Source organism: Perca fluviatilis, chromosome 3 (genome assembly GCF_010015445.1).
Source record: "Perca fluviatilis chromosome 3, GENO_Pfluv_1.0, whole genome shotgun sequence".
NCBI lineage: Eukaryota > Metazoa > Chordata > Actinopteri > Perciformes > Percidae > Perca > Perca fluviatilis.
Genome location: NC_053114.1, coordinates 14,438,206 through 14,465,793, shown reverse-complemented (window position 1 = coordinate 14,465,793; position 27,588 = coordinate 14,438,206). Strand labels below are relative to the sequence as shown.

The 27,588-nt window shown below is 39.1% G+C and overlaps 1 protein-coding gene across 1 annotated transcript in view; it reads right to left on the bottom strand.

The window, feature by feature from the left end:
* Positions 1-2,500: 2,500 nt before the first annotated feature.
* The window catches only part of luzp2 (leucine zipper protein 2), a 180,135-nt gene continuing 155,047 nt past the window's right edge, over positions 2,501-27,588 (bottom strand). Inside the window, exons 8-12 of the mRNA XM_039795756.1 lie at positions 23,414-23,488; positions 22,444-22,611; positions 15,833-15,937; positions 11,116-11,190; positions 2,501-3,384 (exon numbers count right to left, since the gene is read on the bottom strand). Coding sequence (XP_039651690.1) covers positions 3,277-3,384; positions 11,116-11,190; positions 15,833-15,937; positions 22,444-22,611; positions 23,414-23,488 — 531 coding nt within the window. The 3' untranslated portion in view covers positions 2,501-3,276. The remainder of the gene's footprint in view (positions 3,385-11,115; positions 11,191-15,832; positions 15,938-22,443; positions 22,612-23,413; positions 23,489-27,588) is intronic.

The following is a 27,588-nucleotide window of genomic DNA, read 5'->3' as shown; positions in this document are numbered from 1 at the left end:
GCAGAGCAACGGGTCCGCCCTGTTTTTATACAGTATTTGCGGACGTAGTTGAAGCCCGTGCGGCACGCAAGGGCGGGAAAGAAAATCTTCACGACTGCGCATGCGCGAAGGGATAAACCCATAGCGTGGCTTAGAGGGCTACGCCTATACTCATAGAATCTGGAGTTACAATAACGTAACTATCGTTTTGTGAAATAGACCCCAGTACTTGATGTAAACAATTTAACAATTCTAACACAAACAAATGATATGTGGACAAAATGATGTAGACATGCACAAGGGACAAGTGGTGATGCAGGGAATCTCACCCATATTGTCACAGAGTTCACCATCTTCTTTTTATACATTTCTTATTCTGATAGAGAACCACTCTTGAATTGTTGCTCGCTTGATGGTTCTTATGACCTGTCTCTCCTAAATGGTTGAGCAATAAATTGTATTATATTTACAATAGGCAGTATTTTGTTACACAAAAAACATTTCCCCATTGGCTGGGTGCTCAGCAAAGATTAAGTCTGAGTAAAAATACATAATTTCCACAAGCTGTGAATGGGATGCAGTAAATGAAGATGGCATACAAAAATCACACTGTCACTTTGATCAAATCCCAAGCCTGTTTACTTCATAGCAAGCTTGACCATCTTTCTTCTCCCCTCCTACCGCTTCGGCCACTGGCAGCTCTGAGGTTTAATGGCAGCATTTGCAAGGTCTGTCATTGGTCTCCAAATCCTGGCTACGGGCCCTTTTGTTTGCTCACAGCAAGACATAGAACTGACCTGGAGGAGGCTCTCAAATTTGCAAAAAAGATGGATTACTGGCCTCAATATAGAGCTGTGCACCTGTCGCCTAACATTTTCCAGCATGGACACTCTTGGATCCAGTGACCGCACCAAATGTCACATGAAGGGGATGCTGTGACCACAAAGCTGAGTAAAGCTTTCAAAACACAAAAACGAGCCAAAGAGGTTTTAAACAAACTAATATGGACTCCAAAAACAATGAGAGATGTCTTTCAAAGATTTTCAAATGGTGACAATGACAAACTCTCCATACTGCCATAACATTGTGGAATTACATTGATGGCACCCCTCTTCAGCTGGAGACTGATGGGTATTTTAGGGTAATAAAGGCACTGGAAAGGGAGGGCGTAGCTGTAGCTGATTTTATTCTTTAATGCTTTTTCTTCTTTTACATACATTCTCTGTGCAAATTTGACCTCCGAAGTGTTTTTTAATTCCTTGTTTATTCACCTTTTTTATTGTGTGACTACTGTTTGACCCTGACTGATCTTGAGAACTCCACTTTTTTGTTTTCTTCCAGTCCATTATCCCATTCGATACTGCTAGACATTCATGAAGCGAAGTCATTCAGCCTCGACATAAGCACAAATGTTTGGATAATTTGAAACCTTTTTAACTTACCCGGTTGTGTCTTTGTCTCAGTTTGTGCCTCACATGTATAATTTGCATCCACTTTGCATTGACATTTAAAGCAATCAGGCCACCTCTAAAATCTGCTTTGTTTTCAGTCTGAAAGCCCCTTTAGAGTAATATTTGCAATCATGATCCCATAGTGCTAGAGCATTTCTTTGCAGCAAACATCGTGTTGTGCTGTTTCCTCATTCATTTAAAAACAAAAAGTCCTTGCAGTCAATATGTGTTGGCTACATGAATGTTGTTAAATACATATTAATAATACTTATTTGTTTACAATTCCAATCCAAAAAGTTGACTAATGGTTGCAGCTCTAGTGCTTTATCATTTCATCTATTTGTTGATTAACAGAACACTGCCAACTATTTTGATAATGGAATAATCATTATAGTCAGTTTTTAAGCCACAAGTCTAGACATTTATTGTTTTCAGCTTTTTAAAAGTGAGAAATTGTTGATGTTCCTTGTCTTACGGAATAGTATTGTATATCGAAAAGACAATTGAAGAAATTTCATGACAGGGACTAGGTTATTGTAAGGGCTTTTTTTTTACCAAAAGATTAATTAATTAATCAAAAGAATCAGCAGATTAATCAATGATGAAATTAATTGCTGCATTTGGCTGGTGTCAAGCTTATACAGTAATGCTGGAGGCAGCACATTTAGATGTAGTTTTCAGTGATGAAGTAAGACTTTAATAAAGCATAAAAAATCATATTCTGACAAATGCACCATCTTAAATAATCTTCTACAATTTGTGTATGAAGATTTGCGCTCATCCAGGTCACAGAATATTTAGAAGTACTCAGTAAAAGAAAGCTGGATTAACATTTCGGACTGTTAGAACAAAAAAGGTCATGCTGTGATTATTCAAAAAGTCAAGTCTTTCTAAAATTCTGTGATGAATAATTTCTCTTTTGGAAAATACTAATTTTGTTCTGAACACAGATGTGTCGTTGTCTCTCTTCTACTAATGTAGACATGTCATTAACATTCACAAGGTGTAAATCTTGATTGCTCTCTGCACAGGCAACCTTTTCCTCTGTTGATCACAAACATACACACTCATTTCTTTCCCACGAATAACCATTTATTCTTCACACATTTACTGAAAATTACAGTTTATTGAAAGGACACATAAAGGTCAAATAACACAGATACATGTAGCTAGGAATTACTACTCAGTGCATGGCACATTCTCAGGGAGACGACCCATTGTGAGTCTTTGGCTCTTTGCCTTGAGTGCTGAAATATTAAATGTTGAACAGTTGGCCAGCCAACTTGAGCCTCTATAATTCAAAATGTGGAAGAGTAAATTAACCTTGCTACAATGAGTGACAAACAATATTTTAAGTTGGGTAGTAGTAATAGTAGTAGTATTTTTTATGTGTCAATTGATATACTTATAACAGGATACATTGTCAGACCTCACCAGTGCAAAGGGATTTTTCTAGAAAGATCACACATTTAGAACGCAGTGTCCTTACTCAGAATAAAACTCAGATAAGTAAACAACAAATGAACAATCATGAAACAAGTTACCAGTGCCATTGCTACCTTTTTAAAAAGAATTTCTAGAATGCATGCCATTTTACTATGGAGGTTTGCAGATGACAGTTTGAAATTTGTTGACAATTCCAGTGTCTCAGCTTTTGCAAACAATGCTGATATGCGTACGTGTAGCTGTGTGTGTGTGTGTGTGTGTGTGTGTGTGTGTGTTTAAACGTGTGTGTGTCAGTGTGTGGGCGCACATTTGTTTTTTGTGAGAGTGCGCAAGTGTGTGCTCTTAGAAAGATCCTTCAGGCAATACAGGAGCTCTGCATTTGGGATGATATGCCGTCCGCTCAGTTGTATTCATGTGGCTTTGTCTTTTTGCTGCTGCCTCCCTCTGCCTTCACGCTGTCGTCTGCGAGCTTTGTGGTGGATTTTTCAGTCTGCGCTTGGCTCCTTTGCTGTTAGGTTCAGAAGATAAAGATTCTTAATGAGGCTGACACAATAATATTCCACATGTGGTGGTCGGAGCAGAAAATGCTCCTAAATATATCTGTGGGATGCAAAGGAGCTTATTTAAAGAATATTGATGGTTACTATTGGGCATCGTCATCAGACAGTTTGATTTCTTTTCTAACCACACAACTTCTGTCCCATTTTATGGGCTGCCACTTCAGTTGATGCAGCTAAATGAAGGTGTAGCATTTGAAAAGACTAAGTACTATTGGTCTGAACCCTCTCATTTTCCCCTAACAGGATTAGTGGAAAATTCACCATAGTGTTGTTGTTTGCTCCTCTTTAGTCGCACAGATACCAAAGCTAATAGTGCAATAACGCAAACCCTTTTAAATGACCATTTCCAACTTGGCCATTGAATTACAATTTTAAAATCAATACGGAACATGACGGGCAGCCAGTGTAGGTTGGCTAATACAGGAGTAAATGTGTTTGTATCGCTGCAGAAACCTCCGTGATTTCAAAGGAATGAAAACTGATGAGGGCTCTCCTCGTTATAGGAAAGTGAGTAATGGCATTAGCTCCGCTGTTTCACTGTTTTCTGTTTTCAACAGGTCACTTTAACCTTGTCCGTTTGCTATTGTTTGTGATGGCTGCTCCCAACTGGTTGGCTTTACAGCTCTAGCGACAGTTTGTTAATCCACAACCTAACATGGGCTAACATGGATTCTGCCTGTATTTTGTATAGTCAGCAGAGACACTAACTGAAGTGGTTGCTATGGCAAAGGCATCCATGAATCTGGGGGGGGGGGGTTTGGCAGTTAAGTTCAAATATTTAAATCTTCGCGCAGCATCGCTTACTTCACCTTTAAGGTCCATAACTGTTGAGTTACAGTGTGAATAGTAAAATTAAACATCAATTTAACACCCAGTTTTAGCTTAAAAATACAACCTTCACAAATAAAAAAAAAAAAAGGCATTTTGGGTGGATAGGGTGAACATATATGTGTGGCCTTGTAACTTTGGGGCATGGAGTACACCTTGTTATTATTTTTCCCAGATTTTTCTACAAGGCAACGATATTTAATATAGCCCTGTCAACCTGTTACGATGTACTAGGTTTTGAAATGCTGACTCGGAAGGGGGTAGCATCCATGGATTGGGACACCGCTTCAGAGTCCAGCTGGTTTTCATTCCAGCTATCAAGAAAATGAGTTACACTTGGGAATAAATGCAATTTACTATCTGGTGGGACGGAAAACAAGCAGCTCTGAGGGTTTTGAAGACCAACACTGACAACAACAGCTGTCTGTGTACAGTTCAGTGGCACATTGAAACAAAATGCACTTTAAGAGATTGTGTGTTTTTTAAGACCAAATGATTGGGCTCCAATGTATTTCATTAATGGAATGCGATTTTCTTTGGTACTTTGAATAATTTAAGTCAGTTTTTGGCAATGACATGTTTAAGCACAGCACACAGGCTCTGGAAACCAATTCCCCAAGAAAAGCATCTGTTGTTGTGTTTACCAATGTCATTTTGGAGAATGCCTTTAGGCTTGCTGCCTGCTTGCAAATTATTGAGTTACACATCACTCTGCATGGCAGTGGGTTATAGTTCTATTACCTGGCTTGAGGCAACAATAAAAAAGAGGCAACACACACCTCTATATTTATCGGATCACTTTCTGGAGAGCTTGAAAGTAAACTTTGAATGTGACCATACTGTAATTGGGCAGTTATGTAATTATAAAATACAAGTAGTAGTACAGTTTTTTATTAAAGTATGTGCTGGGAGTCAGTGACTGAGACTCTGCAGTCAATGACTCTCACTTCCATCTACAGGCAAACGATTTCTCAGTGAATGCACTCCTGTGGCTTCTTGCCAACCAAGGGTTGCCGCCCACTTTGCTGTGGGTCTGGGATTTTACTTTTTTATCCCCAGCTAAAACTCCCTTAACCATAAGTTTTTTGCAAGGGTGAATTTTTTGGAGAAAATAACTACTGTACTGCTACATACTTACAATTTAGACTCAGGATGTCACTGTGTTTTGTGGAGACATAGATAGAAAGAAAACTTTAGAAATACAATTTTGTACGGCTAGGTTAGCTGCACCTTCTTGCCCTATGGATATAAAATAAATAGTAAAAAGAAAGTAACCCTCTCCAATGCCCTATTTTATTGTGGACATGAGTTGTGGGTGCACGCCAATTAACTAATTAACTAATTGACTGTGCCACAGCATGCAAATGGTGTGTTCTTATTTCTAATATGTTGGCAACTAAAACAAATTCCATCTACTTTAACAAAACACATCACACAACTTTAGTTTTTTGGGATATTGGGGCCTCCATATTGTAAATTCCCAAAACAAACATCACCGGCAGAATTCAACTATTTTTAAGAATCCCAACATGTGTAGAATCAAGAGTTGTCAGACTTATTTATTGCTTTTTAAATTATTTTGAATGATAAGTTAATAATTGATGATTTTGCCCAACTGCATATCTGGCTGAGTAGAGATTGTTGTTGCTTTTCTTCACATTCACCCTTTATAAAAAAAATGTATTCCAGCTTCTACTTGCACTTTTTTAAAATTAATTCAGAATAATTCAGAAACAAACACTACTGATGCCACTGTGCTTCAGAGATTTGTTTAAGAATGCCAGGGTTTGCTGAAATGTTATGGAGTTATATTTTTGACTTAAGAAGAAACAGAAGATCTTGAATCTTAATGATGGACTCAAGCAGATTCACCTAACAGCTCAATAAATCTATTACAGGTTAAATTGCATACTGTGGCTTTATAGCAGGGGTCTTCAATGTTTTTAAGCCAAGGACCCCTTAACTGAGGGACCCCCTACTACATATATTGTATATGAAGTTGGATAATAAACTTGGCCTACAATAAAGTGTAAGGCGGCCTAAAGCATAGAATACTAAGCCATAAAAATAATAATTGTTGGCATGACTTTATAAATCATCTTTTAATGTTGCACATGTGGCACAGTGAATCCCTAGGATTAAATGTTTCTGTGGGTGGCTATCTTAATGACTACCTTACCTATAGGCCAGTAAGCCTATCATCAATAGGGATTTATATTTACTAATAATATGCTGGAATTATGTTAGGACTTTCTTTTTTGAAAATCTTTTCAAAAACTGTCAATTCAAGTCTAAAATTTCACAATCCAAATTGTAGGCCTTAAAAAGTCTTAAATTTGGTGAAATATTTTGTTCTAGGTCTTAAATCATTTCAAACAGGTCTTAATGTTCCTACGTGTATGCAACGCTACCTCATTATGCTATTTTTTTTTTAATTCTGTGATGTTGTAGTTCTTTCTGTCACTAGTCCAAATATAATTTTGCTGTATTACGACTACAAATGAGACCAACGTGTAACTTATATTGCAGCCAATCATTTCAATGAAAAAATCATTTTAAGGCTTAATTGATGTTGTGATAAAGGTCTTAAACTTCATTCATAATGGTCTTAAAAGGTCTTAAATTTGACTTGGTGAAACCTGCAGAAACCCTGCTATAGTTAATCTGGCTGGAAACTGCTTTGTGGGTATGTGGTGTTGGTCTGTCAGCCTGTCAATGTTCAGGCCACATCGATGAGAGCCTTTTCGTCTGATCACTGTGCACATGGGAGACTGAGTGAATAGATGAGAGCTTAGTGTACAATATGTCTCGCCTAAAAAGTGCAAGTGTTGCTCTGTTATTTAAACCCTTCTTTGTGTTGTACGAAAACACAACAGGTGCCAGACTACAAGAATAGCCTTTTCTTCCAAAAGCAGTTGAACATTAGGCAAGATGCCACTCAGGTTCTTAGTCTCCCAAATCGAACATGAGAACACATAATGAAGGTAGAGTAGTGACAGGAATAGAGGGCACTTTAATGCAGATTGATCCACAAAGACCAGGATGCAAATCATTACTAATCAAATTGTTTACAACACCTGGAATGCAGTGCATGAGGGATACCAGCTGACAACAGGAAAAGTGAGTTGATTGTTGATTCAGTGCTGCGACACAATGTGAACGTTTCCCAATGAATGAGATAAAACAAGACTTCACAAGAAAAGGTCAGATGTCTGAAAATTCAGTAGCCCAAATGAGACGGTACAAGTCATCTCTTTTAGTTTGTCAACGTTGCTATGGTTCCTAAAAAAAAAAAACTGTAAAAGAAGAAGAAATCATCTTTTAACATAACTTCTGTTCTGTTCACTGATGTTCTATCATAATTATTTGTTTGTCTTGCATCTTGTATTCATACAGATCAGCACAAATGCCTCTGGGAATGAACTGCTTTTGACTTCAATAACATGTAACATAATGTCGAACTATTTCACTGCATTGCATCTAAAACCGAATACCATTATCATGTACTGCTATGAATCAGTGACACAGTCCAGTCGTAAAAGCAAATCCAGTCAGACTATCTCTCAGAATATCTCTCTGGCACAAAACAAACAAGTGAAGTCGAATCTGCCCATTTGTCGAGATCTCTTTTGAAATATTCTCGTATTCTTGTGCAAATAGCCTGTGTCTAAAATGTTCTGATGCTGAAATAAGATGTTGTTTTGTTTTCACCAGTCTGATCACCACAAACAAGTTTCAAACTCAGTGATTTATGCATGAGAGTTTTATAGTTTTGCGGGCATTGAATATCACATACTATATGTGACTTTGGTACACTGAATATTAGGCTTCAGCAGATTTGTTGCCTTCTATTAGGAATGTGTTGAAGGCGTTGTGTCTCTATCCATCACACTCTATCATCTGCTGTGCTTCGATTCACTTCTTTGTGTCATACTTAGTTGCATACTGAGTCGAATCATTTTGGGTTATTAGTTATTAGTTGTGAGTCCCCGTGTAGCCACACTGGGCTGGTTACATCTCTGTTTAATTCTTCTTTCCATGACTTTTTTTTCAAACATGTTTGTCATGCTACATGTTTTTTTTACATTTTGACTATGAGATTGTTGGGTAACAACTTTTTTTTAAAATAGCTATAAAAAGTTTTCTTGTTGTCAAAAATCTCCATGAAAAGGCAAGTTTTCATTTAAAAGACCAAAACCAAGAATGATCCACTAAGACCATAGGCATAAATCCCAGGGGGGTCGGGGGTAAGAATAACATAATGATGTATAATATGTGCAAGTAGTAAAACAATACAAACCCCCCAAAATGCTTTTTATGTTTAGAGACATTTTGAGTCCCCCCTCCCTTGCCTCACAGTGGTTTGGTCCACTGCCTGCTGTACTTACCCACACACAACAAGTCTGGCGGGACCGCAGGAGAGAATGAGAGAACATACTGGCAGTTGGATTCACTACAGTAATATAACGTTAGTTGTGGAATGTAGTAAGTATGCGGTTCAAGGCTATTTTATTCACATTAAACATCAGAAGAAGTTTTTCTTTTCTCAAATAGAAATTATGCTGACATAGTCATGACAAAAAAGTTCGCTGTTAGTGTAATATAATCAGTGCTTGAAGTGGAAAAAAAGGTGCCGGTACTCTCTTGCATTGGCAAATGATTATGACATTTGAAATTTCTACAGTGAAAAACAAAACTTGGAGATTTTGCTGGTACAACAACAATTTATTGTTATTTATTAACAAGATAAATGTATGTATTTATTTAAACAAGTCGTGTGTGTGTGTGCGTGTGTGAGTGATTCTTTTGACAGCTTCAGTCCCCTCTCTGTCTGGCCAGCAAGTGACGGGATGCTGCTACATGTTTTCCAGCCCAGTTTGTTATCTTTAAAAACGAGCCAGCTGTTCGTGGAGCAAAAATACATAATTTGGTCCCTTGACCAACAGTCAGGCCATCCATGTGTTTCGTTACTCATGTTATTGTTGATGTCGGTGTCACTGACTAAGGTAACGTTAATGTTGGTAGCTGCAGACTCCTCATTGACGCTAGCTGTTCCGCTCACATCAACGTTAACGTTAGTTTGAAGCTCATGAATCGTACCTGATGTTTCTGGTTGGACTTGGACCTCTGTTGACGTGTCTGGCTCTGGCACATGCCTTCTTTTAGTACCTTTCTGAAGCCAGGCTAACATAACGACTTAAAAACTCGACACACCTCTTTTTAGTTTCTAGGTTTTCAGCAGTGAAAAATCTGTTACGGTCAAGCTGCAGCTTTTTCGAACTGAGGTAAGTCACTTAGTGCCCTCTGGGTAGTGTAGTTTATGTAACGTTAGCGTCAATCTCTCTGACACTGATGCTTTCTCTGTCAATGGTGGAGTACCGGCTACATGCGAGAAGTAGCGGTATGCAAGAGAAAGTACAGGTACGCTTAAGAGTAAAATGTGGAAGTGCTGGTTCTGCGTACCGGTGAGTACCGGCCCACTTTGAGCACTGAATATAATGTAGCGTTACCTAGCTTGTTTAATAGCTTGTTGGATAAGAATGCACCCAGACGAAACCTAATATTTATGTGGAGGACGCAAGATCATTTTATAATTAGTATAGTATAGTATGACCGCGTGGTGAACCTAACTCATATCTGACGTTAAAGATTTGTGTTGTTGTTGCCCAGAGAGAAAAAGACAGAGAAAAGAAAAACAGACATAAGATGTTCAGTACACCAAAACAACAAGTAAGTACAATAAGTCCTCATATTAAGACAATTTGGTAACATCTTTATAAGAATAGGTGCTTATGGAAATACTAACGTCACTATGTCACAGGCAAAGGAGACAGAAAGAACTGAGGAACAGGGAGACCAGGGACAGTCAGGTGGAGAGTCTCAGGTAAGTGTGTTGAGCTGAGTTCATATTTTTGGAGGTGTGTGGCTGTCAGGGTTAGCAGAGCTCACTAATTTACATTATGATCAGCTAATTTAACAAGTGTACAAAAGCATTGTATTTCTTTTATATAGGGACACTTTTTCAAAATAAGTAATTATGTTTTAAGGTATTTTTGTGGCTTGATTGTAAACAACTTAAAATTAAATACATGGTTTTAAAGAAAAAAAAAGTTTTGGTCAATTTAGTCAGCTTTTTCATTGAATCAAGAGAAACACTGAAAATAAAGATAATGGTACAGTCTCCATGCTACACTAATGATAGTATTAAGGCTTTCCTCTGTGTACACGTCTTCTACGAATATAATTGTGGCTGTATTATTTGTGTCCCCTTCAAAAATTGCTCTTCGGAAATGTTATGTTTATTGTCCTCCCCCCCCCCCCAACTGTTAGATGAGATTTACACCCATGACTAACACGTGTTAAAAACACATCAAATTAGCCCCAAAGTTGCACTGGTTGACATGTTCCTTTATTATCATGAACACACGCACTGTAGTTTATTTTGAGTCCCAGATACACGTCATAGACGGTGTGGTAAATACTTAATAATATAAAACCACGGCTGAAAATAGTCCCCAACAAACAAACCTTTTTGTTTTAGGAAACTGAGACTTAAAAAAAAAAAGTAACCTATTTATAAAGATTTGTGTCTTTATTTGGAACCAATGGGCTTGAGTCTGAGTGCCACAGACAACAAAGTTAAGTCGAAAAGTATTGTGTGACCGACTACATTGTTGATTTTGGTCTTTTCGTGGGATTACTTGACCATAAGAAAAATATAAAAAAACATAAGCTTCATCCTGTATGACATTCCCACTGGGGCCAAAAGAAGAACAAGAATTCACTGCAACAACAAGAGTAAACTTTTAAATGTCTGGATCTGTGATTATATAAATTTGAGTGAAGCTCACCTGCTGTGGCTCTGGTAGCTTTTTACTTGCTGGGCTTGATTCTTCCGTCTGATTCTGGAAGCAGTCGCCCCCAGTCTAAAGGAGTAGTGTAGAGGGAAAATATGTCAGTGCAGTGTAGAAGTTGTGTCAATTTCCCAGCTGTGTGTATTCTGTGAAAACACATCAGATGAATAGACCACTCTAAGTGACATTATTATGCACGTTCGATTTTCACCATAAAGCTAGCAGAAGTCTCATTACTTATTCCACAGCCATAGAATCATCCAATAAACATTCTCATTCGATTTATGACAGTTCACATGTGTATGGACAAAAACTGTTCTATTCGTATTCCAGTTTTCTGGTGATTAAACTGTTAGATCATGTATTTATTAGTCAATTAACAGTACATTAATCAACAACAAAATTTATAAAAGAATAATGGATAATTGTATAGCAATTTACCAAACAAAAAATGCCTAACATTTGGTGGGTCTAGTGAAGATCCGCTGCTTTCCTCAGTCTTTTACAGTATCGTGGGAAATAGGGTTGGTGTGTTTGTCGAAAAAAAAAAAGCAATTTGAAGATGTCTCCTCCGGCTCTCAGAACCTGAGATGGGCATTTTTCTGGATTTTATGACATTTTATAGACTAAACAATCAATCATGAAATCACCAATACAGAAAATATTGATTAGCTAACTGCCCTACAGGATGTGTTAAAGGTTCCATGACATTGTGCTCTTTGGATGCTTTTATATAGGCCTTAGTGGTCCCCTAATACTGTATCTGAAGTCTCTTTTATATAGGCCTTAGTGGTCCCCTAATACTGTATCTGAAGTCTCTTTTATATAGGCCTTAGTGGTCCCCTAATACTGTATCTGAAGTCTCTTTTATATAGGCCTTAGTGGTCCCCTAATACTGTATCTGAAGTCTCTTTTATATAGGCCTTAGTGGTCCCCTAATACTGTATCTGAAGTCTCTTTTATATAGGCCTTAGTGGTCCCCTAATACTGTATCTGAAGTCTCTTTTATATAGACCTTAGTGGTCCCCTAATACTGTATCTGAAGTAAATAAATAAAACTTGCGTGCAAATTAATTAATGTAATGCGGAACTACTGTTAGATACACCTAAACTGTAGCCCCGCCTTAGCTCTGAAGCTAGCCGAGCTCCTCCGGCTACATGCAGTTTTTTGTCAAGTCGACGGTCCATTGAGTGAGTCAGAGATAGCAGCACGAAAGGACGTGTATGGCGAGTGGTGGCAACTAGGGATGCAAATTATCGATTAATTCATTAATCATTAGTTGACTGACTTTATCGATCGATTAACTGATACGCGCCTTTTTTCCTGAGAATGTAAATTTCTGACGGTATTAATAGTGTCTTTAACATAAAACGCAAAATATTGCTTATATACTGAATACAAATGCATGTTATATTGCTCAGTTGATGTTTTATTGTACCAGTTGGGATACGGTACAGATAATGGCATTTATGTAGTTTAACAAAATAAATTATGCACAGCCTGGTCGAGTTTGTCAGCTAAATTATCAACTGTAGGTCTCTCTAACGTGAGAAGCACTGCTGACTTTACCTGACAGTCGTTTCCAATGTAGTGGCAAGTGATTGTTATGCAGCTCTCTGTAGTCAGTGCCGTCCAACAATCCATCGTCAGAGCCACATTAGCCGCGGCTAACTGTGTTTTTAGCTCAGCCTTCTTGTTTTTGTAGCGTGCTTCCAAGTGGGTAGTAATGGTCGCTCGAGAAGGGATATTATATCCTGGCTCCATGTAGTGTAATAACTCCCGAAATCCCTCACCGTCAGTGGTGCTAATTGGCATCATATCTTTTTCGATCATGCCGCAAATCCTCTGAGTAATGCCCTCTGCTTTCCTGTGGTCACAGACTCGCCTTCCCACCACAGCAGCGATTGTAGGTTGTGAAGGCGACAGACTTCCTCCCTGCAACATGGCTGCATGCAAGTTATGAAGGTGGTATCTTAGTGAACTCGTAGAGCTGCTGAACTTAAACGTAGTGCCGCAGAGTTTACATTGGGCGTCTTTGTCATCATTAATTAATTTGAAAAGCTCCCACACTCCGCTCCGTTTTGACCACCTCAAGTTTGTGTCGGGTCTCTCGCCGCCTGCGAGAATCTCGTGTTACGTTCAATTAGGCCTACGTCCTGTGGAAAACTGTCTTAGATTGCAATGTTCAGTTAGCCGACAATTCATTTAATTTAATCGAGTAAATTCTTAACGACAATTAATCAATAGTCGATTAACTGTTTACACCCCTAGTGGCGACCCACGAGAGTTAGAGGACCCGCTGGCCTCTTTAAGATCGCAAGTTTGGGAAAATTTCGATACTGTATGGCTGCAGCCTGGAGCCCCCGTGTCATGCCCTCTCGTCTCATGCCCTCCCGACTGGTGCCGTCCCCGCCTCGAAAACTTGGGTCTTCGGGTCAGTTCCAGTAGTAGGCTTCAGGCGAGAGAGTGGTGGATAAGACGAGGACTGTGTATCGCCGTTGTTCGGCAGTCGTTGGGTATGTGAGAGTGGAAATACATCTAACATGTAAACGCATATCCGAGGCCATCACCCAGATGTGCCAATCACTGGAACAAGCCAAAAAAAACTATCCAACTTCTCCTCCCTACAGTGCTTAACCAGACTTTAGATAGAAATAATTAAAGTTAAATTAAAGGGAGAAGAGCTTGGATGTTAAACAAGGGCTTATTCATTATTTTACCTACTGTTAAAAAAAGCAAATACAGGTTAATCTCTCATACACTACTCTTTTTGCACTTGCTCTGTTTACTTTAAGTTTTTATTTTTGTATTCCTCCTGAAAGTGACTTTATTTTGTGGTTGGATTGATAGCCTACATCTTGCTTCAGGGTGCACTAACAATCCATTTCACTTGAACAGTGCAGTGTTAAACAATTTTAATAAATAGAGATTTGAACCTTTTCCAATTTGATTTGTGTAAATTGTTAATAATTGAGCAATGGGAAAATAATCGCTAATTGAAAAATGAATCGTTAGATTAATCGAAAAATGAATCGTTAGCTTAGTCGACTAATCGAAAAAATAATCACTAGATTAATCGTTTAAAAAATGATTGTTTGGGACAGCCCTAATTTGGATGCATCAAACCACATGTAGGACGAGTGACGAATGAAGGTGAACGCCTGGATGTGTCACAGCACCTTGAGTCAATCTCCAGCCCAATGCATTTTGTATGACATATATATATATATATATAGATTGAACAGTTAAGTGTGACGTCTGTCGCATTTCATTTCCAAACTGCAAGCTATACACGCTCATACAAACTGTCTCTCCTCATTTCCTCCCAGCCCACCGGGGAGATGTGGCGGTGTTCATGAGCAAACACCATATCTCAGTCTCTGCATCAAATATGTCTCCTGTTATCTGTATCAAAATGGTTCTCTCTTTTGCTACAGGATTTGTTTCACAACCCTGCCAAAATTTTATAATCAATTATGGGACACGAGTGAACATTGTTTTTGGCAGAATTTCATTAAAAAAAGCTATTTCTTTGACACGGTTTACATAGAGGATCATTTCCTCTCTGGGTGGCATCCCTCCGTACAGTACTCCCCTGTTTCCAGTGGTCTATCATCTTATAACTGTAATAGTTCTTGATAGCCACTTGTCAAAACTCCTTATGGACCCTGTTCACTTCCCCTGCTTTCTTCCAAATCCTGTTGGTTTTGATAGGGTTAGCGATGCCTTCGTGATGACTGACTGTTCACAGTTGCCTGGATCTTAAAGAAGCAATTCTGTGACTATACGAAACCTAAGTCCTCAACAAAAAGTGTCAGTGCTTGCTTCGCTCTTCCCTCCTTCTATAACTGCTTCCAAAGTACCAGCAACGCATTTGGTTCCTTGAAATGTTTCAATGAAGATCTCCAGTGTATAGTTCAGTGTATATTTGCACTGGGCAAGTGCAGCTATGAGTGAAAAGCTCTTTGAAATTGGCGTGAATGTGCAAATGTCTTCACTGCAACTACAGCACTCTCCCATGCAGTTGCAGTTAAAATGCATAGCTAGAATCATAACATTTAAGGCTGCAACAAACACTTAAGACCTTTAGTTTACTATGATCTAAATAAGAAAAAACAAGCAGCATGTCTTTGCATTTTGAGATCAGGAAATGATGAATGTTTACCAGTCTTACTTGAGAAAAAGGCTTAATGGCTTGAGCCCTACTTTTTAACCACAGTCTATTTATCAGGGGCGTAGCACAAAATTCTGGGGCCCTGTAGAAAGGCATTTTCTATGGGCCCCTCCCCGCATCCACAGCTATTCATTTTAGCATCTTTTTGGGCCCTCCTCACATGAGGGCCCTGGGTACTCAGTCCCCTTATCCCCCCCAGTCCTCCCCTGCTGTTTATAACCAATGTTAAACAAAAGTAAATTGTTATCCTTTGGTAATGTGAGATAAATAAGAAGCGATTCAACAAAATGATAAGTGTAAAAGTTGAACTAAAAACTACTGACTGAAGAATGTATCATCAAGCTGAAACTGGTTGCAGTTCCTGCATAAAGTTTACCAATCAATGAACCTGATGAAGACACTTGAAGTAAAAGTGGCTTGTCTGGTTTCTGATGAGGTACTTGAGCATGAATTCAGTGAAAAGGTGAACAGATGAACCTCATGGATACAGGCCCTCAGGTCACATAGGCCATTATAGTTTAATTACTCTAAAGGCTCACCTTTTCCATCTGGCAGTCTTTAACTCCGCCGCTCTCTCTGCTCATTACTCCGATGTTCATGGGTGATTTACTGGCTGTGACAATTCTCTGAACTTTAGAGATATCCTGTTGGGAAAAAGAGAGAACATTTCAACTTGGGGTTAAAAATAAAATGTCTGAATGGCTTGTTGATGCAGCAGTGGCCCTGGGGTTCTTGAAAAGTAAACAGTTGTGACTCAAAGGTTCATAACTGTTTCATCTATACTTGTACATCCAAACTAATCCAGTTTATTTGTTTGTAGTAAATAAATCATGGCTGCTTTTACAACAGGCAGCAGGGAGGGCAATAGAAACAGAGTGCTGACAAACTAAAAACAAGAATTATTGAAATACTTGGCTTGGAAGGCTTGGAGGTGAACCTAGTAATATTCCACCATACTGTATACCACAGATCTAGTACTAATGTCAAAAATCTTTTTTACTAATTCAGATTCCTGCACAAACTGTTTTACAACTGCACTAAGAAGCCAGACTCCACCACCACACCAGCAGAGATTCTAAACTGGTTTACAAAGTTGGCATAAAATATGTAAAACAATTCTCATCTAAAACTAACAGCTACTGTGATGATGGATGCAGTTATATTTAGTAAAGTAAGTCTACAGCCATGCTAGCGGCTCTGTGAGGCCAATCTTGAACAGCATGCTAACATGCTTACAAAGGCAATGCTAAGATGCTGATGTTTAGCAGGTATAATAGTTAGCATATTCACCACAGGTTAGAGTGTTATCATGCTTAAACACACAGTACAGCTGAGGCTGATGGGAAATGGCATTAGTTTTGCAGGTATTTGGTCATAAACCAAAGTATCGGCAAGTAGTTATCTGCCCGTAAATCTGGGGGGGGGGGTGGAGCTTCTGAAGGGGATGGGTTGTATTTGTTTGGCAGTTGAGTTCAAATATCAACAATCTTTGCCCAGCATCGCTTACTGCACCTTTAACGGGTGGCAGTCCACGCAGTCTGCCCGGGAGAGATGCGGCTGCTCGGTGTGGGAGGATCCCCTCATCTCCTTCATTTCCTTTTCCTTTCCTTCCATTTTCCTTGACTACTGCTAGGGGCTACTGCTGGTGGCTACTGCTAGTGGCAAGCCCACCAAGCGTCCAATGCTGGGAAGCGGGATGATCCCTGCTGTCAAACAACGCCTGGACACGTACCATTAGTGTATCAGGGCTCTGCGGCAATGTCAGAAACCCACCCAACTTACAGGCCCCCGTCTCGTTTACTATGCTTTTTGTGTGTGACTTTTTTGCTGTGTCATCACCATTCATATCTATAGACCACCTGTGGGAAACACTGTTCAGTGCACTCGCCCTGCTAGTGGCTTGACTTGAAGTATTTCCAGTCGACTGAGGGGGTCACTGACAGATAATTCGACCCATAGACTTTCAGAGGGCAGCACTAGCCTGTTAGGATACAAAATATATAGTATGTATACGGCAGCAGAGTAACCCAATGCCAATTGTTGTTGTCATTTACAGTGGTTGAGGCTATTTTGTTTTTGAGAGCTCGATTGCAAGGTACAAAGTAAATAAGCATCAAAAACTGCACTGCTACAATTAATGTAAAAACAGATCTCTGGTGCAAAAAAAAGTTAGTACAGGCTCCCTGACAGTGTATTCTGGAGAAGGCCGATGTCAATAACTGAGTGTGGTGGACAATGTTTTCTGCTCAGGGTCCCCTGATTACAGCAAGGGGCCTTCGCTTGACCCTCATGCATAAGGAATGCGGACATTATTTAGGGTCAGCTCAAGTTTTCACCCACAGTGGGGCACAAACTTCTCACTTCTCCAGCAACATGCCAATCAAAAAGTCAGATACTTGGAACTTGGAACAATCTATAGGCCAGTGGCTCACGTAGGTGTTGAGACAAAATTTCAACACAAGAAAGGTCAACCTGTCAATTGATGGATTCTGAAATATGTCGACATTTACAAGCAGTGCAGAAAATGTACATGTGTAAATGTCTGGGTTTCTTTAGCCTCTTTTAACAGTTACTGGATACAATCATTGACATAATTAAACAGTATAACACAAAAGAACAAAATATATGCTTGGACCATGTTCTGTATTCTTTCCTGCTGTCTACCACATATTATTCAGAAAGCACCAAACAGTAAAAGTAAACAGAGTTTGTACAGCAGATATCTCTCAAAAGTAACTCTGTCCATCTTTTGCAGCAGGCTGGTACATAGTACTTTCCTTAACTGGGTCAAAAGTGGTCTCTTGAGAGCATAAAGTAAGATGTTTGCAAGATAACCATAAGCAATCTTAACCTGTCACTGTCACACTCCATTCTTACTTTCTCAGCTGAAACAACATCTTTTTAGGCAGGCTCAGTAGAATTGGCTTCACTTGTGGAAGTGACCGCTTTTGGGCGAACACTTCATGCATTATTTCCTGACTTTTGACAGCTTCCGTCAGATCCAGCAACATTTGATAGCACAGCAAAAGAGGAAGGGCAATTAACATGCTCCTCTGTCTCCATACGGCCATTGATCCTTCAGTAGAAACTTGGTAAAGTGCTAAAACTGAGAACATTTATTATCAAGGAAAGTACCACTTCACTGTAGACCACATTTATAAATATAAACATATACACAGTATATTTGATCAATAAGATAATGGAGTTCCCTTCGTAAAATACAAAGATTTTGTTTCTGTTCAGAAACCCTGCATTGCACATTTAACTGTCAGACTGTAAAAGTTTAATATCTAAGATGAATTTAATAAAAAGAGAGCTTTACTAAAAATGCTTAACTAGTTAACTACTATAACGGTTAATTACTTCTTAGTAAGCATTCTCACGTTTCTTGCATTTTATCTCCACCATCCAAATTTGGATGATAAATATCTTCAGCTACTTTTTTTGTTTTTGCACTATCAACCACCTACTACCACCACCTCCTTGCGTGGTAGAGATGAATATCCAGTCGATTTATACAATCAAGGAAACAATCATAAAAGTAAATAGTAAGTGCTGAGAGCAGGGCAATGAAATGCCTGATTTCTCCTCCGGCACAGTGCTCCGAGCATCTAAGACATCATCTCCCATTACTTTGATGAAAATTTCATGCTAACGGACCACAAGGCTTGGCTCTCTCCCCGAGACTGTTAAATATGAAGCAACTTCCACTACAATCTTGCTGATCCCTGCATCTTCACACTAATGAATCTTTCACCAGCAAAAAGAGCCTTGTGTGTGTGTGTGTGTGTGTGTGTGTGTGTGTGTGTGTGTGTGTGTGTGTGTGTGTGTGTGTGTGTGTGTGTGTGTGTGTGTGTGAGGGGCAAGATCTGGGAGAGTCTTATCTGTAGCTTCTACCAGAGCTTAAGGCCCATTATGTTAACTCAAACTACAAGTGTAAAGCTCAAAGTGGTGTCAGTGAGTGCTTGAACAAACATCCCTGCACTTACCCACTTTGGATTTCAAAAACACAAAGCGGTTTTTAGTCTTAAGTGTGCTCATGAAACTCAAATGTATGTTTTATCATCCACTTAGTGGAAAAATACTTTTTTTTCCATATGTTAAAAGCTTTGGAGCATAGTTTTTTTTCATTTGTGGTATTGCCATCATACCCTGCTGTGTGCAAAATAATTGCCTTTTGATCACCAACAAATAATTAGCATATGATTAGCCATGCATTTTTAGAAATATCAGCATGTATAACTGAATGAATTCAGCTACAATTCACTTACACTAATATGTCAGCTTCAAAACTGTGCAGCAGAAACTTGCATAAAGAGTGTAATAACAACATTACTGAGGGCTTTCATGCTGTTAAGCAACACCACGTTCCTGACATTTGCCTCTATGTCAGTGGATTGTTACCTAACTTCTCAGCTATGGGCTGTTTGGCTCTTCCACGCACAGTAAGTGCTATTGTGTGCTGTTATTTTACTACTTCATTTGAGATCAATTTGGCAGTGATTTAAATGAGTTCTGACCCACCTCCACATGCACAGGCAGAGTGGACAGATGGAGCACCCCAGTAATCTTTACAGTGAAGGCGTGCTCAGATTTATCAGACAGCCCGTCAAAGTGTACTGCAGCTACAGGAGATAATGGAGCTAGCAACTGCTCACAAGTGGAGTGCTGCTACTTCTATGCTAATGAAGTAGGAAGTATAAACTTAATTAGCATAAAGTCAACCCACACCTACCTTGAGTTTCCTTTACTTGTCTTTTCTTTTTGTGAGATGCTTATTTTGGCCATGTGCTTGCATTTATTTGGCTCACAGTAATGAAAGAAGGATGACGGGAAATTTAGTTATATTGAGTTCATCCGGTTTTGCTGCCATCTCCGAAAAGAGTTTAAATGTGGACAGAAAGTATCAATTGCCGACTATTGTGTTGTATGATGCACAGCAGAGGGACAGTGGTGACACTAGTGTAGATGGTGGTACTTGACGCATGATGAGAAATAATGAAAACCAAAAATCCTCTAAGGCATGTCAAATCTCTTAGGCACCCACGAAAGAGAGGCAGAGTAAATTCTGACTGCTTTGAGGGGAGAAAAGCCTCTTAAAGACCGAATTGCTCACCAGGATCATGGCAGATAAGGCACGCCGGTGCTGTGGCAGGCTAGGTGATTTCAAAGTGACTGCTTTTCAGGAATCAGAACTAACCTGATCTTTGATTGAGGTGGGCATGACCACAGGTACTATGGAGAATATTTTCAAGAAACAAAAGTAATGTGTATATTCTGCTGGTTTCAGTTCTGTTGTTATAGGTCATATTGTCTGGGTAAAATCTTTACACTTTACACTAAAATGTCGACGTATTTTACTAGCAAAACAAGAGGCAATATCTACACTGAAGGCATAATCCTATTTTACAATGAGTACAGGCCAGTTACTTATTTTTTTTTCTTTTACTCCTGAAAGGGATTAAATCCTGAGCCCTTAGTTGAATCTACTGTGACCTTGACTTTGAAAGGCTCCAAACAAAGCCTGTGTCACATTGAGTTAATAATTTCATAGAGAACAGATTTTAAATCCAACATAAAAGTCCCATAATTCCCCAAAGTAATTGGGCTTTACCTCCAAAGCTACGGCACCATGGAATACAAATACTGATATAAATGACTTAGGCTGCTGCTTGATTTAGACATGTTATTATTCTGAACAACCTCTGGAATCATGTTTGCCCAACTGTTATATTTGGTAGGAATTATTTCCTGGGCTATTTCCCTCTGGGGAGATATACTCAAGGCATCAGATAGACAAATAGCCACTTGAAAAGGAGGTAATAATCGGCTAACACTTAAATTCATATTGCAGACAGTGCATTATGTGCGCTCTGATGTGTGATGAGGTGAATATTTTGGCACAGAGTTATATTCCATGATGCTACCAAGTTGGGAGTTACAGTGTGAAATGAATTTCAATTTGAAAGTGTTTACACAGGGAGGAGCGGAAAACAGCAGCCTGCTTTATCTTATCTGGAAAGTCAGAGGGAAAATTATACTCCACCATTACAGAGGCAAATCCAAATTCTAACTTGCTTTCCATTTTCATTTTACAAAAAAAACTTCTCTTATTTTCATGCCAAGACATCGTAACTGCTGTGTTTAAACTGGGGTCACTGACAATCAAACTGACCAGATATTGTGAGGCAAAGTCAACACCACAGGCTTTTCCATTTCGGAAAACCACAAGTGTAATATAAAGGATTTATCAGGGCCGCACTCCACTCCGCACACATTCATTCACTCATCCACACATGGCAAACACGACTGATGTCTTCTACACTTACACACCCCACAATTACACTTATGTTGAGTTAAGTTGCGCTATTAAATAAACTACTTTTTGACTAATCTATCTGTGTGTGACCTCCTTTTTGTTGCCGGCCTTGAGCCAGATGGTAACAGTCTCCACACATTATAAATCTCCTAGACTGAGCCGAATTTGTTTTGTTTTTTGCCCATGCAGTTATGTCAGCGTCTATTTCTTTGCTAATTTGAACTTTAACCTTGACAACGTGATAAGAAAAAAGTAATTATCTAAGTGACACAATTATGTTGTTACCACAAATGCATGTCATGGTAAAATGACTGAACAATCTAAAGGGATGTCGTTCATAAATGTTCTCATGGCTTAGAAATGTGCTGCCTAATGGGTTTTTGATTAGGAAAAAAATAAACATGACAAAAGACTGCCACCTTGATTGATTGATTTATTTACTGAAGCTAAATATTCCCTTTAAAATGTTACAAGTAGTTACTAGAGATAGAAGTAGTTAAAACTGTAAGACTGTTTCAACCTCATGGAATGAGAATATAACTACTTATATTTCAAAGTATTTAAAAGGCCTATTATTTCATGATTAAGAATAGAAACACTTCACATTGTGTAAATGCTAGCAATGCTTGTCTTTGTGAACTCATGTGGACGTCTTACAGTAAGACATGCTGTTAGCCCAAGGAGAGACAGCAGGGCCTCATCTACAGTAGATATATGGGAGACTGAGCACTTCACTCGACCCATTCAAAAAAAGTTGGATTTTTACAACAACCCAGGCCTTCTTTTGGATAAACATGAAATCAGATGGAAGTGAGAGGCATGCTGAATTACCTTGGCATGTGGCTGCTGAAAGGTGACTCTGGAGCTGTTGATGAGTGATGAGTATCTGAACAAGTGGGTGGGGGAGGTGGGGAATCTGGGACTGCTGCTGGGCTGGTTGTGCAGGACAGCTGAGAAGCAGATGTGAACTGTGTCCTTCAGCGCCTTCAGCTGAGACTCCTGTCCCCAAACAAAATTACACACACAGGCAGATTTCAGAATCCCTCCTTGCATCCATCCACATGAGAAATTTACTTGAGCATTAAAGCCATTGGCCATGCTTTCAAATGGCTTTAGTACAGCTAGGAGGCATCGTTAGGCAAGACATGAAGCTGTACTCACCAGAGTAATACAAAAAGAAGGAATGCTGAAAAGATCATTTACTTTTAATCAATAATAATAATGGGCAGAATGATTGGTCTAATTATTTTACAACAGCCCTTTGATGTCAGTACTCCTGAGCCGAGCACCGGAATTACCTGTTTTCCTCAGCAGCATGTTTTTCCCCCATGCATTTTTAATTAGACATGTAGTCTAATTAACTACATACTACATATGTAGTTATAGACAGTGTGTCAATTACTACATATGAACATAATAGTATACATGATATATTGAAGCTGCTGCATGCTTTCAACCTGAGCATTTTAAAAATACATCCTCGTTAATCAGACGATTGCCATGAAAATGTTTATTTTGGGAGTTATTTTACCTTTACAATTTTCCATCCTCAAACTCTACTCTCTAAAGCTATATCTATACAGACTTATATTACTACACATGTCTTTATTCATTAAATAATGTAGATGCTGTTATTCTATTCAGTGTTTGAAATTGCAGGGGGTCAAATGGGTCAGATGAAAGAGACAAGATTAGTTAAAAGTTATACAACCTACAAATATTACAAAATATCAAAGTCACAGCACAAAAAAAGAAAATCATGAAAATCAGTACTGATTGTTTCTTCCTCCCCGTTAATCACCTTATCCAGTGCAGTCTTCTCCAGTTCTTCCTTGGCTACAGTTAGCTTGTGCTCCAAGTCCATTAGCTGCTGCCCCTGCAGAAAGACAGGACTTTTGAATCAGTTTAAGCCTCTTTGTTCTGTGCATCACTACCTTGTCTACCCAGCACTATCATGAACACGGATCTATAGCGCAAAGGATTGAGACTCCTCTTTATTATTTTGCCGATCATCACTTTTGTCCTGACTTTTTAAAATCTGTATGATGACACGTCACACACAGACACACACACACTCAAACACATTGATCGAGCACTGTACCTCGTGTACATTATAGGGCTGTGTATTGGCAAGAATCTGGCGATACGATACGTATCACGATGCATGGGTCACGATTCAATATATTGCAATATATTTCGATACTGTGTGTAAGGCGATATATTGGGATTGTTTTAAAGTATAATTTTAGAAAAAATTGTATTTAAAAAAAGACATGATGTGCATAAAAATCAAAGAAGTTTACTTTAGGTAAACAATTCAGTACACAGAAAATCAAATGGGATTGTGGTTCACAGGTTCTTAGTGAGCAAATTTTTATATGCTAAAGTAGACCAAAGTTCAGCCATAGCTACATTGTTAGCTTCTAGCAAAAATTCAGGCACCGCTAGGCACTGCTAGGCACTGCTAGGCACTGCTAGGCACTGTTAGGCGAGGACACTAGTGGTGCGTCTCAGCATAGCCATAGGCAGTTTAAACAACATAAATGTGAACCAATGTCTTATATAAATATGTTTGCATGTGAAAACAAAAATTACCCCCCCCAAAAAAAAAATCGATATTGCATTTTTGAAAATCGAAACAGTATTGCAAAATAAAATATTGTGATATTCAAGTGTATCAATTTTTTCTTACACCCCTAGTTCATTATATGCTTTTAGCACTTAATGAATCCCTTAGCACTGAGATCTCATAAACCCTCGTAATCATAGCTCTCCTATATTGATACATTGTAATGTAATTTAAGCACTGGAATGCTTTGGCGAACAATTACCTCTGGTCTACAGTATTTCATGGAACACAGAAAAGTGCAGAATCCAGAGGGAATCAGATAAGCATGAGTTAATTTTACATAAAACAAGATTGCATGTCCTTCAGACCAGTGGTTCTCAAACTACTCCCCCCTGCTGTTTTTGAGTGATTATTGTGAATGCTCTAAAATAATTGATGTAAACAAATATACTTTGCTTTAATGTAAGTTTAGTTTTAGCAGTTAGCACCTAGCCTTGTCCAATGTGCTCCAGACTCTGTGGATTTTTGATAGGTTTGTGACTTTTTCTCTCCCCCTGACCCGCCTTCAGACCTCTTTCTGTGTTCCAGGACCTCCAGATTTACAAATGAATCTCTGAATATATAACACGTGAAATGTATCAAACTTCACACATTAATGTAAAAACCATTCCCCAGTCAAAAAATTTTGTTTTCTTTTTTTTCCTCACCAACCATCTGGCGTCCCCCAGAAATTATCTTGCGAACCCCTAAGGGGAGTCCCGACCCCCTGGTGGAGAATCACTGCTTTAGACTGTTAATTTTGACAGTTATAAGAGCAGACCCCCTGGAACCATCAAAGCCATTAATGAGTAGATCATAGAGATTAATCCCCTTTTTTGTAAATATAACGCCATATGAGTCTTTTATTATTGTTAAACACATCAGAAAGAAGAAAAGAAACTCTTCCATCCATCCATTCCACTCTTGGGTTGTAGGGGCAGGAGTTCCAGCAGGGGACCCCAAACTTCCCTTTCCCGAGCCACATTATCCTGCTCTGACACGGGGATCCTGAGGCGTTTTCAGGCCAGAAAAGAAACTTGTATTAGATCAAAATATGCATGCCGTTTGTCTAAAACTGGCCTTAAGGTGGTGGCACAGCACGGAGATGGTGAACCACATTTTTGCGGTGTCCTGCACAGTTGCCACTAGTTTAGTTTTCTTTAATGCATTGTTATTGCTGTTTGCCTTCTGCCCCGACTTTTCCTAAATGCCTATTCTGCACATACCTCTATTGTCATAATAATAGAATAACGTTAAGAGAACTAAAAAGATGGTTTTGGGTGTTGTTTTTTTACAAAAATACCCCTCCTTATTCACCAGGAGCAGCGACCAATTAACGTTGGTACTCTCTATCGCCTGTCCTCTTCCGCCGACTTGATGCATTAGCATAATGGCTGTACAGCGCATTGAAAAAATGAATTAGACATAGCAACTCATTTGCACGCCAATATTCACTCACATGCACTTATAATCACTTATTATCACACTATGGTATGAAGGCCCACAGTATTCATCCTGTTTTTTTTTTTTTAAATGAAAGCAAAACTAATCACACTTTCTGTCTGACTATAAAAGTTGTGTCCCGACGTGGCACTCCCGTGTGTGCAATCAATATATCAGAAAAGTGATTTATGTGACTAATTTCATCAAATCCCTATGTATTACTTTCATAGGTTTGTGTGGATGTGTGCAATCACATGGCAGGCTGTGTTGATTGTTAAACAGAAAGACACACTGCATGGAAAGAGAGAGAGAAATATAAATGCAGAGGTTTATTATTGTTGTTCTTTCATTAGACAAAATGTGATAATGTAATCATCTGCACCATGATTGTATTTACCATTTAGTTTACTTGCCAAAATGCAGGATTTGATTACAGTGTTTCATCATTTGTTTCATGCCTTCTTTGTTTTACGCTGCAGGATATACACAGGTTGTGATTTGCCTATTTCTGGTCTACATATCCCTGTCTCTGGTGAATTATTTTTTGGCCACAAAATAGGATTATTTTAAAAGTGAAGCGCTGTAACGTGAACAGTCTGAAATGATTAAATCCGAGTAGCAATTACTGGTTGTATTTAGCCGCTACAGAGGTCCGGGACGCCGGCTACCAGCGGCAGTTGGTCAGCCGCCAACAGGTGACTGTGAGCCGGCTACAGGCACCGCCAGATGTCGGTCCTTTCAGGGGTCGTGGTAGTGGAGTTTAGCCAGGAAAAGTCAGCGTCATGTGGCGATGACAGTTAAGTCTAGGCACCAAAAGGACTAGTTACATTTAGGAAAAAGACTGGATTGAAAGACTCTCGAGGTACGAACGAGCTTTTCCTGGGTGAAAGTATTTTGTTTTCGCCGTGAAGTGAACTTAGCTCCCGGGCTTGAAAGCACCGTGTTGACACCACGTTGTGCTATTTCATTCTGAGATTATTTTCCATTGAATATTGAAGTACATAAATAAGTGGCACTATATCCATGGTGTTGAAAGGGGGATTTAATTCCTGCATGTTTTGTTTTGTTGTGCATGATCAAAAAACATCCTCCCTTTTAATTTTTCACAAATCGCTCTCTGGATATACACATGCTTATAACTCAAAACAGCATCATCCTTATTTCATCTGATCAATCCACTACACAATAGGCCTGTCAAAACTGGCAAAAATTATGTTTGACTGTGCACAACACAAACACAAAGGTTAGAATTATTGGAATATCTATGTTTGCACTAATGTCAATAAGAGGGCAAACGTACAACAAGATACATAAATACTGTACGTGCCGGTTGGCTGTCAACTGTAGTCTTTGTGGTGTGTTCAAGTGCAACATTTTGGCCAAGACCCAGGCGATGTGAGGCAGGCGTTCGTCGCCACTAGTTCTTTGCCATCTGCGTAGTGTGCTAGCACCTCTAGTGAAGGACTTTAAGCCTTGAACATTTATGTGGTGTCTTTTACTGGCCTCTCAAAATGAAAAACTGCATGCGCTTACATTCTGAAACACCCAAGGTCAGCTAACCCAACAAACAGCATCCACAATCTCAAAAAAAAAAAAAAACGTGCATGAAATTTCAGAGATGGCTGATGAGGCTGATTGATGCTTTCTGGTGAGTTTTATAGACCTATGTGGTACCTCAGTGGCTTTTGAGACACTGTGGGGACTCTTGGCATGTTTGCCGATTTCATCTCATTTCCATCTCGATTTCTGCTAGCAAAGTAGCGATTTTAATGACGAACTTGTCTGTCACTTCTACCACTCGCGGGGCTGCTGAAATTATGTTTAAGTTTTCACTGATAGATGAGTCACGCAGTGACAGTCAAGGGCAGGGCAACATTCACCACTATGGGTTTCAAAGAATCAAATCTTTCTCTCAGAAGATCTTT